Raw genomic sequence first — 13,921 nt, 5'->3', positions numbered from 1 at the left:
TGTATCAATATTAATCCCTAATTCACATGGGGCTTGTTCAACAAAATACAGTGAATTTCCAAATGGAAGTATATCTTAACAGGAGGCTACCAACTATAAGTCACGTCAACTGGCTGAATATTGTTTTAGTTATTTATATTGTACTTTTGTAATTAATTATCTATATATTGTTTTTGACAGATCATTAAGAAAATTGAGAGAGATGTATTGTGTATTTTGCTTGCCAGTTTTGCCATTTAGCCAATACACTTCTGGGTCAGTGTCACCAACTGCCTTTATTGCAAGTAGCAACATTTTCAGCTTTTTGTTAACTGATGAAAGAGCAAGAATAAAAAGGAATGCAAGTGACAGGAATGGTTGAAATTTATTTTGACACGATTTGTAAATATTGGAAATATTTGGCTGGAGGGAAGATTACATTTACCTTTAAAGGTATCCAAGGTGACATTCCTCTGCCAAAGCAGAAAATCTCCAATTCTGCAATTGCCACCAATATCCAACTGTATAGCCATGTTCCCGGATGTCAGGAATGAACTCTGTGTTACTTCATAGAACTTTATAAAGCAGCAGTCGCCAACCAGTGGTCCGTGAGAAAATTTTGGTGGGCCGCGGCTCTGGCCGGCACACCCCCAAGCAGACTTAGGCGAAGGACCCCGCTGGGGGGACGCAGCAGCCAGAGCTGCAGACCCCATTCCCTGTACAGTTCCTAGGCTTAGGGAAGGGGGTAGGCTGTGTCCCTGGACACACCCGCCCACTCTCTCATTGCAGGCTCATATCTGCCATGGGAGAGTGGGCGGGATTGTCATAATGATGTCAATCTGGGGGAGGTTTCTCCCCCTTTGAGTGACACCCAGCTCCCCAGGCATGCACGGTTGAGAGCCGGTGATTTTAGTGGTGCGTGGGACCGAAAAGGTTGGCGACCACTGTTATAAAGAATATGAGCGGAGCTCAAAGTATCTGTTCCAAAGACATTTTTTGCATAGGGAAGCCATATTGCATTTTTTGAGAGAGACTTGTGTGAAGTTGGGTCCTAGATATTAGGCTCAGGTCAAGAAGAGTCTTTTCTCCCTTTTGTAGTGTTATGAATGAGTAGGTCTTGCCCTTATATTAAAACAGAAGTCTGAAAGGATTGGTCTGCTGATTTTTAATATTGTGGGAAATGAGAGGCTGTAGGATCAGTTTCAGAGAAGTCCTTTTTTCGTTACTTTGGCAGCCACCATTTTTACTTCTTGGTATTTAATTTTCTTTACTTTTCAGCTTCAGATCTTCACAATAACTGATTCACTGATTTCAAGTGGTGGTGCTTTTTTGTCTTTCATGGATTCTTAGAGTAATCAAATGTTTAAATTGAAGTGCCTAGAGAGGTTTACTAGGTCTCAATTATATTTTTTTCTTCCAGCGGAATATATTTTTTGAGAGACTCTGTGAAAAATATCATCTAGTTTTTGTTCATTGTATTAAAGTTCTAAGCCCTGATGATCCTGTTTAAAATTGGCTGTCATTTGTAGCTTTGTCTAGGTCTTTATCACGAGTCTGCAAATCTTCTTAAGGTAGCATCCCCTGAGTATATGGGATGTGCAGCAGGTTGACCTGGAGAAACAGGGGAGCTGACCTATATAGAGTGTTGGCTACTTTGTTTCAGCATGAATTCAGTCATTTTTTGTGTACCGAGCAGATGAATTGTTCTAGGCCTTGTGAATCCGTAGAGCCGTGAGAGGCCGAATAGACCGCTGAGGTGTATTAGTGCTGAAAAAGGGGTAGAACACTATTAGGAGGGGACAGATTGTGAGGGCTCAGATTCTTCCTGGTCCTTCTGCTAGCTACCTGTGTGACCTGGACTGCTCTCTTTGTGTTTAGAGGAGCCATGGGGTTTTATCAAGCCTTTCCAGATGCTGCCATCTTGCATTCATGTGGGAAACAGCTTGAGCCCTAAACTGTTCAACCTACGTACTGGCTATTCAGAGAGCTGGAGATGAAGAGGCTATGTGGCCATGCAGGCCAATGTTTTTTTTTTCACCCTAAAACTTGTTTTTAGTCAGTTGGTTTTCTAGGAGGCAGTAGTAGCTTAGTGACCTAGTTTTCTGTTGAAATGAACATTCTTGTATTTAGTTTTAGGTGGCAGTTGCACTTTAAAAAAAAAGTTGGAAGATGAAATATAAGGGTTACTGAAAATCTTTTTGGTTTTAGTGTAAAGCATTTCTATACTTATAGAAGTTACATAAGAGAGGGGAAACAATAACAGTTTAAAATATTTTTTTTCCATATATTAAAGCTTTAATAACTTTTTCAATTAATATTATCAATTAGGTACAAAGAAGTAGAGCCTTTAAATTCTAAACAAAGTTGTAATTGTATCCTTTTCTCCTATGGGGCATGCTGGTGCAGAATTAACCCAAAGATTAACATGGTTTCTTATAGCCATTCCATTTCACTGAAACCTTAATAAGTCATCATTCACCTAATCTGACAGTTTTGTATTTTTTTTTTTTTTATAGGAGTGACCAGCTGAATGTAGGGGACTATATTAAATGTGTGAATGGTATAAACCTTACCAAATTTCGCCATGATGAGATTATCAGCCTCCTAAAAAACGTTGGTGAACGCGTGGTTCTGGAAGTGGAGTATGAGCTGCCTCCTGTCTGTAAGTAACACACATCACAATGAATGTAGCACAGTTTGTGAGCTGAAATCAATATCAATTCTGAAACTTGTCTGCATGGTTTCTAATTTTTAAAATTTACTCTTGGTGATATATTTATCTTTAGTTGTTTGGATTTCGTGGTAAGTAATTATCAGGGTGATGTAGATGTTGTCTTTGGACTTCATTCATCTGCTGATTAAGGCCTAAAATAGCATTTACCTTTATCATCATTTTACAAGTCATGTTTGCAGAACTGATGATAACGTCTTGTAGTAATTTATGTTATGAATCTAAAAGGCCTTGGTGTATTCCCTAGTTGTTTGGTTTTATTTGATCTTTTGTTTTACTTTTATAGGATGTTGCTATGATGGTGTTGGTAAAGCTCTGTATTGTTTTTCTTGGGATAAACACAGCAGATTATATTGACTTACAGCTAATATTTAACACATTCAGGTCCAGGGAGTCATTATCATTTATGATCTGATCTTATTTTGCATGCTGATATGTAAGTACTAAAAAAAGATTGCTTTTCATCTTCCGACGATCCGGTCCCACATTGTCCTGGGCGCCCCCATCTTCAGTCTTCTCTTCCGGTCTTCTTTCTTCGTCACCCAATTTCACACTGCACAGATGCAAGATTGGATGAAGTAACCACTGTGAAGGGGGAAAAAAATGTACACGAGTTCTGCATATCTTTACCCTAGGAGGAAAATGCCCCTTCTGAGCATGCCCGAGATCAAATTTATTGTTTAGAAAAATACATCAATTACTGATTTTGATGCATGTATATCTTACCTGCATTCACCTAGTAAATACTGTGGTAACATAACTAGGTAACTAGGCTAGACGATGCACTCGCCAAACAGACACTTGGAAGTACACTGTTGGATAATGTGTTTTATTTAAATAGTTCAATTGTAGACAATTATTTTAAATGGTATTTTAGCCTAGTTTCCCCAAATATAAGATTGCCAAGCATGTGTAATTTTGATACATATGTCAGGGCCATATGCTAAAGAATAAGGGTGTGCATTTCAGATTCCTAGATATTTTTCAGGGCTGTCTAAATTTGTCAGATGATAAAAAGAAATTCCTAAAACTCATTTGACTGCACGCTAATTAGTCAGCCTAAATTAAACTCTAACCTATTGACTAACTAACCTGATGTATTTAATTATTAATTATATCAATAACATGGTTTCAAACATTTTACACTGTGATTACACTGTGATACCTTTTCAGGCGGATTTCCACACAGCTGTAGCTGTTATAAGTGAAAGCTTCTTCGTAATTTACACTTCACTGTTCCTAAACCACAGTATTTTACCACACCTAACAAGCCACCTCCACATTAAGATTAAAACTTAACATTAAGTCCATTTTCTGTCATGCTGCACTTTAATTGTGGCAAACAGAACAGATGATTTTGGGGTTGAGGATGTAAACACTGGAGGCTGCTGCTGTCATTGAGAGGTGAATAAGTACAGAGATTATAAAATAGGGTTCTGATGATTTTTGCTATTCTAACTTCTTAGGGCTTCTTAGGCTGGCTTCCATCCAGTGCCCTATTTTTTTCAGAAATTGACGCTGCTTATTTCTTTTTGTTCTTTTTTTTCTTGGGAGCTATGTCCTAAATTACATGCTGCACTCTCCTCAACTCACATTCTGCACACAATTTTTTATTATGTATTATTGTTGTCACTAGGTTTTTTTTTTTTTACAGCTTTAATCTCTGAACCAGCTGAATCATGGGCAGCTACTGCATCCTACCAGCTTGTGTTAATACTGTCTATTCTGTGTTCTGATTTTTGTCTTACTCCTGTTTATCAATTTGCTTTCAGCTTTACTAATAGTATTGTAAAAAAAAACGGCAAAATCTTGCCATACCAACTGATATTACTACATATAATCTGTCAAACTATTACACTGTCTAACATCACTTTATATACTCTGTCCCTGTGAAAAGTCTACCAATGATGTCGCTATGTACAGTTTATCACCTTTGTGCATTGCTGACTGCCATACCAAAAAAAAACCTCAAATGTTGATGGTCTGCTCTTCTCTTTGCAACTAATGTGTGTGATGTCATCATGCAAAGATCAAAATTGAAAAAGCTTGTGGATGCCTATGAGCCTAGAATTGGGTTACAAAAAAAGGATTCCCAAAAAATTGATATAATGGTGATAAAACAGGAGATAGATTAGTTTTCAGTAAAAACTTGGCACAAATGTAGGCCCAATGATAGGATGTGTGTTAATCTTGGGGATAATCTCTATAAGCCAGGATGTTTTGGGTTTTCACCAAATGATTGTTTAGCGGACACCCATTGATTGAACACTTGAAGTACCCCAGTTCATTGAAGAGGCAGACAGTGGCCAACATATATAAAAAATATTATGCCCACTTCACTACTCAGTATTTAACACTGCTGCCATGTAATGGAGTAAGAGATGAGAATACCTACAGGTCTTGGTTTGGACTCCACTTTGCTGCTGTGGTAAACTGTCAGATTTTACTGATTTCTAAAATTCTGAATTTTATCTGTATTCTGACATAATGGTCTCCTTAATCTAAAAGGCGTATATGTAGATGGTTCAACAATGCAGTGTGGTCATTCTGTGCAGCAGACTTCCAACTAATGTAACCTTTTTCATTAGTCTTTTCCAGATCTTCAAATATTTCCCCTCAGAACATAAAGTGTGCCCTCAATGTGTTAAATTTACAAATGAAAATCATGTTTCGTGTGGAGAGTTTTAATGAATTCTACCCAGTCCCAATCCCCATAGTACACTAGGAAGGCTTGTGAGAGACTTCTGAATCTAGTTGACAGGTGATTAAGACTATGAGAAGAGGGCAAGTATTTCTCAAATCTCCACTGTGCCTGGTATTCCCAGGTGTCCTCCAAGTGTAATGTGTGATATCATTTTGTTTAACAAACCCAGCAGACTCTTGAAAAGCAAGGTTGGGGTGGAGCTTTCTTGCATATCTCTACAAGTAAGGCTATAAGCTACATTTTTCCCATTATGATGCACCTTGAATTAATAGTTTGTCCTTCTTAAAGCATATCGAACATATTAAATTATGACTGTACAATTCCCTTTAGGTCTATAAACAATAGTGTGAACTCAAAGTGAATGTATCACTGAAGTAGTGCCTTTGTTTATACTAGTAAAGATTATAGCAAAATTCTACAATCAAATTTGTGAACTGTATTTCATATTCAACAAATTTGTCTACAATGAAGTTCAGTGGTCACCATCCGGTGGTCCGTAGAAAAATTTGGACATTCTGCAAAAACATTTTCATCTGTCACGGCAATTCAAACTTGGTACCAGTCTCGGCTTGAAATAAAAACAACTCTCCGTCTTGCAGTAATGTCATTGGAGCCAAAAATCCAAAAACCTATTTCAAACAAGCAGAAACAAATATCACACTTAAAATGTGTAATACTTAAATAGGCTTCAATTATTTTGTAATAGGTAAACTAACTTTAATCATTTTGTTACAATTAAACAAGCTTTAAAGATTTTGTTATCATTACATAAGGATTTATAATTGTGTTATATTTAATAGGTGCATTTCATAATAATAAAATGGAAGTTCTCTGACCCATGAGGTCCGTTAGGTTGGTGACCGCTGATGTAGTTGGCGTGTTTTTGTAGTTTTATTTTATTATCCTGTTTTCCAGTATAAAGAATAAACTTCTGTGATAAATGATACATTTTATTTACTACATCGAGTGACTATAAAGGCTTTTACAATTGTAGGGATATCAGGCACATACCTTTGGATGATGCTGAAGAGGCCAGTGTGTCCTATAATTTATCAAATCTGGGCTGGGAAATCTTGAAAATGAAAATGTTTGTCAGCATATTTTGAAGATCTCTCCCAATGGTGATGGACATGGTTGTATCTGCATACTGGGGACACACTATGCTCAACAACCCTCATGCCTGTAAGCTTATGTTAGCTGGTTTGGATCTTCAGGATAGGAGAACTGTGCAGATTTTGTTTTATTTTTTGCAAACTACATAAAAGTATAAAAAGTAGTACTGACCTGAGCACTTCTGTTACATGACCTAGTTCAAATTCATTGAACTTTCTTTATTTTTAGTCATTTTGTATTCAATCAACAGGCAGCAAATAGTAAGAACTCATTGTATCACATTAAGGGGTGCAAAAAAATCAGCTGGACATTTTGGAGGAATGATGTTAAGTAAATTTTTCTCCATTAACTTTCTTTTGCTGGACATTTTTATTTAATACCATTCCCTCTGGCTTTTAGTTCAACTGTAAATTTGATTACCATAGGTATCATGATACTTTTTAATGCAAGTAATAGATTTAAACAGCTGATATTTAACACTCACTCATTTTTAAATTGTTAGTTTCTTAGGCTATGTAAGGCTTTGAGGGCCCCATAGGAACCAAGATATAGATATTTACAGCCATATTCTCACTCTTTGTAAACTATACCTTTTTAAATGTACTGTTATCTGTTAGAAAATCACTAAAAATGTGTGCGGATCCTGGCCCTTAAGAACTGAAGTTCATCACAACAAATTAATTATTGACGTATTGATATCTACTCATTATGGTAACTAACATCTGGGTTATAGCTTAGTAAATTTAGCCTTCTGTGTTTTGTGACCACTTAGTTTTTTCCTAATAAAAATATAAATAACCAGACCCCTAGATTCTTTGGTACCGTTATGGCTTGTGTTTGTGGTTACATTTTTCTTTCAGAGGATTGTTGTCTCATAATAGCACACATCCAGAATATATTGAACAGTAATTGCCCTCATTAATACATTGATGTGTATTAATTAATTAATGCTGCATGGGCATCCATAGGATCACAGATATTTTAATAGATGTGTGTCACTGTATGTGCCTGCAGTAGAAAATTATGCCGGTCATGTTTTTACAGAAGCATGTGTTTTGTTTTTCTTGCCTCTCCTTTTCAGTAAAGTGGTCTTTAGTTTTATGGGATTTCTTGATGTGATGTTTCTTAATACTTGTTTGTAGAAATATTAACATTAGAAATGCTCCTGGCACTGAACAGAAACGTCTGCATACCGTAGTAGACACTGTAAGAACCAAGGGCTGTCTGCAATGGAAAATAAAAAATTTACAGGGATTTGTCAGACTAAAGAATTTTGCTGGGCTCAAAATGTATGGTATGTTAGATTTACACACATTATTTCTCATGCAAACAGTTCATTTGCATAAAAGATCAAACTAAAGAAACAAAGAATTCTATTCCGTATGTGTATCACTATAACATGTTCAATCGAATCAGCAACAAGATAATGTTGTATTTTCTCTTGGTGAAGCCTTTGCATATACATAGATTCAAAGAAGTATTGCACTGATGATGTTGGGCAGAGCACAATATTAACACATTTGAAATGTGTGTGACCTTAATTTTTAGCTCCACAGGGTATGAGCTGTGTGATAAGCTAAAAGGAAGACGAAATAGAATAATGGATGCTGCAGTGCACATACATAATTCTCTGTTCATTCAATCATCACAGCTTAGCTTTCTAATATGAAATCCAAATAATTCTACATATGTGACTGTCACTGTAACCAACTTCTTTTGACAGAAACAGGTGGATGTAGCGTAATGCCTTACAAAAGCTCTTTTTTAATATATTTTTTGTGTATTTTTAATTCACATGAATGAAGGCACTTTTTGTATAAGTAGCTTTACATAATTGGGTAAAGTATACAATTTCATCCAGCCATTAACATACAATCCTCCTTTTGCCCGAAGAAGTTTGTATATTATGATTAATCATTGTGGTTACATTCATTCTCAGTATATCAAACACAATAAGAGTCAGACATATCCTGAGTGAGGATTGAGTGTTTAATGTTTTGTATATTGTCATGGCATCATGTGCCATTTTATTTAGCATCCGTCAGGTCGTTAATATGTGTGGTACACATCAGGATAAGACAATTTGTGTAATGGTGGTAGGTCTGTCAGTTGCCAGAGGGCATCTGTTATGCAGATGAGAGTTTACATATCTTTATAATCTGATGAAAGAAAAATAAACTGCAGCCTTGTGGGCCAAATTTTTCCTAAGTTTTCAGCTGTGTCAGACATCCTGTCAGATGCAATTCAAGTAAATGATAGTGGTTTGGCAGTCCAGGAGGTGATTTAGTCATTTCCTGAAAAGAACATATCAGTGACTACTTGCCAGCTGCTGTGTATGGAGTCTTTCAGCAAAGGTATGGTTTGGGCTGCTAGCTGTTTACTTCCCTATCCACAAAAAAAACAGCACTGGCCCAGAGGGCAGTTACCTTCCTGCCCAAGTTTGCCCCTTATTTGTGCTTCTTCTCCAATGGAAAGAAGGCCCATGAGGTACACCATCAATAAGCCATTTTCTTGAAATTATTAAATGTTTGGTGAATAGCTAAACTTGGCATGCCATATATTATCTGAAATATTTTAGAAAATCCTTTCCTTTGCTAATGCTTACAGTCATTTGATGGATTAGTTTAAGAAAAACATGCTATGGCATAATCGGAGAACTTATTTCTGACTCCTGACACCCAGTAATCTCCTTGTTCGGGACCATCATACTAAAGGTGAAGTTGGGCTACAGATAACGGTCTGGATATCTGATTCACTTCTTCCCCTAATGTACCAGACTAATGTAAATGTTCTTGCATGTGTTGGTAGCCAGACAGAGTGGTAAAAGTTAGAGGTGATAGCTAAGCTTCTGACATTTGTTAAAGGTAAAATTTGCATATTGGTAACAAAGTTGTTTGTTCTGCTTGGGCTGCACATTTTGAGAACCAAGCCAATCATAAAGGGGGGGGGGGGGATGGAACGATTCACTTTAATAAAGACCTGACTATTACATATATATATTTAAAGCTAAATCTCTCTGTAATGTTTTTCTAGTTGTGTGAATGATCCACTTAAACTGGCCAACTCTGCATTTTATGTTATAGGCTTTTAGTACAGTGCCTTTTAAATGTGTAATAATTCTTCTACTACAATATATTTTGGTAATTTACTGCTTTAATCTTGATTGAAATAGTTGTCATTCCCACATATAACGGTAAATGAGCCTTCAATATTGGTTTTCAAGTTAAATGTTATGGAAGTTTCCTGCTCGGTCTGCTGTCATTATGTCTTGTAGGCAGCCCTTGATGAAAAGTCAGTAATTTGTTCTATGTGAAGGCATTATTCTTTTACTGCATTGTTTTCCTTTTGTGAAATCACACACGATGGCACTGTAAATAGAAGTTGTAGAATGTTTGGAGTGCCTTATATTCAAATAAGGACCAATGGATCTTATAAAAGGGTAAGGTTTATTTACAGCTTAGGATACTATATACATATAATTTACAAGAGGAAGGGAAGAAGGTAAAGGGTATATAGGAAGGAAACAGAAAGGTGTCTAGCTCTATCTAGCACATGATGATTATCTCTCACCCACATATACACCTGGGTTTTCTCTCCTTGAACCACACCCCTCTGCAATTCCAGAGCAAATCACATTGTTGATTCATCCTTGGTGAAGTCTTGATCAAGAGGTTGCAAAATTGTCCTTGTCCCAGGCTTGGGGTTGTTGTCACAGACCCCTGCCCCCTTCAGGAAGATTGAAGCTATAGTATATTGGTTTGTGCAGGAACTACCACCAGGTAGTCAAACTGGCCAAGGTGTTAATAATCCTCCGGCATCCACTCATGGAAGATCAATCATTGTCTCTGTTAAGCAATCCTTTCAAGGTTTTTTTATTTACTGCATCTGTCTCCACATATAATGAGGTTTATAGCTTGTTTTTCAAGGAGGCAGAAGCATCCTTACATACAAGTCCTATTCATATCAATATTGGTCACTTCCAACAGAAGTTAAAGGCAATTACCTTGGCTAACGTTTATTTCAGTGATTGGCTAAAGAGAAACACTTGGCAGAAAATTTTTGTAGCTAACAAGGTATATATTGGTCATATAGTGTTTAAATAAAAGTCCTAGTGAGCTTAGAGGTACTACTGTACATTATGAACTTGTCCTGTTACTCCTAAAAGAAAATCTACACTGTTTGCACATAGTGTGTAGCTGTGATAGTAGCATTAGGTGATAGATTACCTACCCACATATACACCTGGGTTTTCTCTCCTTGAACCACACCCCTCTGCAATTCCAGAGCAAATCACATTGTTGATTCATCCTTGGTGAAGTCTTGATCAAGAGGTTGCAAAATTGTCCTTGTCCCAGGCTTGAGGTTGTTGTCACAGACCCCTGCCCCCTTCAGGAAGATTGAAGCTATAGTATATTGGTTTGTGCAGGAACTACCACCAGGTAGTCAAACTGGCCAAGGTGTTAATAATCCTCCGGCATCCACTCATGGAAGATCAATCAGTGTCTCTGTTAAGCAATCCTTTCAAGGTTTTTTTATTTACTGCATCTGTCTCCACATATAATGAGGTTTATAGCTTGTTTTTCAAGGAGGCAGAAGCATCCTTACATACAAGTCCTATTCATATCAATATTGATCACTTCCAACAGAAGTTAAAGGCAATTACCTTGGCTAACGTTTATTTCAGTGATTGGCTAAAGAGAAACACTTGGCAGAAAATATTTGTAGCTAACAAGGTATATATTGGTCATATAGTGTTTAAATAAAAGTCCTAGTGAGCTTAGAGGTACTACTGTACATTATGAACTTGTCCTGTTACTCCTAAAAGAAAATCTACACTGTTTGCACATAGTGTGTAGCTGTGATAGTAGCATTAGGTGATAGATTACCTAATGGGCCTTATATTCATAGATTACCTCCGGTGCAAAGCAGGTACCAGATGGGATCATTTACATGAGTTGGGTATGACTGCAAGATGCTTTTACATTTTTATTCAGAAAATTACCAAACTATGGTTTGGCCACATTAGTCACATGATACATTTTTATATACTAAACTTCCAAAACAATGAAACCACTTGCAGCTTAGGTGGAGGGCACTGATTACCTTGTTACAATGGCACTGAATGCTTCAAAATTTGTTGTTAATGAAGGGAAATGTGCACACAGAACACAGAGCATGCCCAACCTGTTCTGTATGGATTCCATAGCAGATCATTCAGTGTTCCAAGTCTTACTCGTGTCTACCTCCAAAAAATCTGTGTAAATTGTGTATACATTCAAACGCATGCACACACATACACTAACAATACCTAGCACTCTTGTCTTTGCAGCGCTAGATGCCATGTTCAGGTCCCAGCCAGGACACAATCTGCAAGGAATTTGTATGTTCCCCCCTGTTTGCATGGGTTACCTCTGGGCACTCTGTTTTATTTTCCCTCACATCCCAAAAAACATGCACTTAGGTTAATTGGCTTCCCCTTCATCCCCTCCCTTGTTCCAGGGGAATAAGCAAAACTTCACTTTGAGGATCAATAAAGTTAGGTTCACTGTAAGAAAAAAATGTGTAAAGCACAATATTGTATTAGAATGTAATTTTAGTTAAAGTCTTTATTTGCTCTTTTTTGCAGCTGTACAAGGATCAGGGGTCATTTTTAGAACGGTGGAAGTGACACTACATAAAGAAGGTAACACCTTTGGATTCGTAATAAGAGGTAAGTCACAACTATCGAATATAATTAAGGCCCCCAAAATCTAAAACAATATAAGGAACCACTTGGATTTCTTCTTAGCTTTTCTAAAGAATTGTAAAACAAAAGCAGCTAAACAAAAAAGGAAAACAAAAATAGATATGAGGTAGGAAATGTGTGTCTTGAGTCCGCCTGGAGTTCACCTAAAGGTATTTAGCGGCTTATAGATCTATAAAGCATTGCAAACTGAACAGGAGGAAATTTGGGGGCTTTTAAAAACTGTGAACTTGTATATGAGTGTATAAAATGCAAATGTATGATCCTTTCAATGAATATTTTTGTTGTTATGTGTTGACAAAACCACAAGATAATTAGTAGAAATGTCCCCAGTATATTGTCATATTCTTAGGGTCAGGCAAAGCACATGTTTGGAGCTCAACTTAATTATCATGTATAGCATACACAGGAATACAGGTGACTCAGAGAGGACTCCCTGGACTCGTAGAGGATGAAGTAGATCCATATTGTTTGGTTCATGGCAGAACTTCCTAAAACGTTTAAACTTGCCTGTATATAAAAAACTTACTTGATAAAAGCTTACAGGCTGGTTTATAATCCATTACCTCTGTAATTTTCACGTTTTTTCCCTTTTAGCTTCTCAAAGACCTTTTAACACAATGTTAAATTACATTTTGCTTTATTATTTGGCAACACATGATGAAAGACTGAATATTCTTTTAATGTTCTAAGCTTGTTTTCTGTGGTCTGTTTTGTAACCTTTCATCACTTACTAGATTGTTCAATCTATACCCTTGAGGCTGTTGCTGTAGACTCTGAACTATTAAATTCTTTAAGGAAGCTTTATCAAGCACGTTATGTACAAAATATGGTACATATCTAGTGCAAATCAAGTTACTGTGCACTTACCAAGTGACTTGAAGTTTTGGATACATTTGTGACCTATTTGTCTGCAGCCCTCAACAGCAGAGACCTGCAGAACATTAACCCTTGAACTTTCAAATTTCTGCATACATTTTGGTGTGTAGCATTTCAGCTACAGCATTTTGTGCTAGCTGTTATTGCTTCAGGGTATTTTCTGCTAGCCTCATATAACACAAACCAATAATATAATTTACTCAGGTGGTAAAAAGTGCAGACTTTCGTTCTGGTAGGTGTGCAGGGGAATGCAAGTCATATTTCTTGCTATGCATTTTGTATGAGCAGGCCTTTCAGGTTAAACCCCCACCCCCCAAATAGTGCTTACAGAGTTCTATAACTGTTGTCACTCAGCAGTGCCAATGCTCTGGGATCATGGGATCAGTGGAGAGTTACTATTTTATTTAGTCATTAACTGCTGATGCTTATGATTTATTTATCTGTCTGTATTCTTCCCCCGACCACTAGTGTAAGTGGTTAAATTCCTACTATTTGCCAAAGTAAAGCTAGGTACACACTTGCAATAATTGTCGTTAGAAAACTAATGACTAACGATTATGCACGATTGTTTTTTACAATCGTATTGTGCACAACTCTGTACATGCTGTAAGAATACGATCATTCAAATATAATCCACCAATAATGTACACACGCTAGACTCGATCAACAAGTAAAGGAGAAAGTGTACTGCAGAACCATCCACAATCACTGAACAACTGTCACACAATAGATTGCAAGCTAACGGCGCCCAATCAGATCCACCGGGATGGTC

The 13,921-nt window shown here is 37.0% G+C and overlaps 1 protein-coding gene across 6 annotated transcripts in view; it reads left to right on the top strand.

Annotated features, from left to right (window-relative positions):
- Positions 1-13,921, top strand: part of GRIP1 (glutamate receptor interacting protein 1) — a 240,039-nt gene that overhangs the window by 159,856 nt on the left and 66,262 nt on the right. For all 6 annotated transcript variants that reach the window (XM_072401315.1, XM_072401311.1, XM_072401316.1 and 3 more), the window contains exons 4-5: positions 2,496-2,641; positions 12,154-12,237. In XM_072401315.1, coding sequence (XP_072257416.1) covers positions 2,496-2,641; positions 12,154-12,237 — 230 coding nt within the window. The remainder of the gene's footprint in view (positions 1-2,495; positions 2,642-12,153; positions 12,238-13,921) is intronic.

Source organism: Pyxicephalus adspersus, chromosome 2, assembly GCF_032062135.1.
Source record: "Pyxicephalus adspersus chromosome 2, UCB_Pads_2.0, whole genome shotgun sequence".
Taxonomy (NCBI): Eukaryota; Metazoa; Chordata; class Amphibia; order Anura; family Pyxicephalidae; genus Pyxicephalus; species Pyxicephalus adspersus.
Note: the sequence above shows the minus strand (reverse complement) of the source record. Positions and strands in the feature narration are given on the sequence as shown.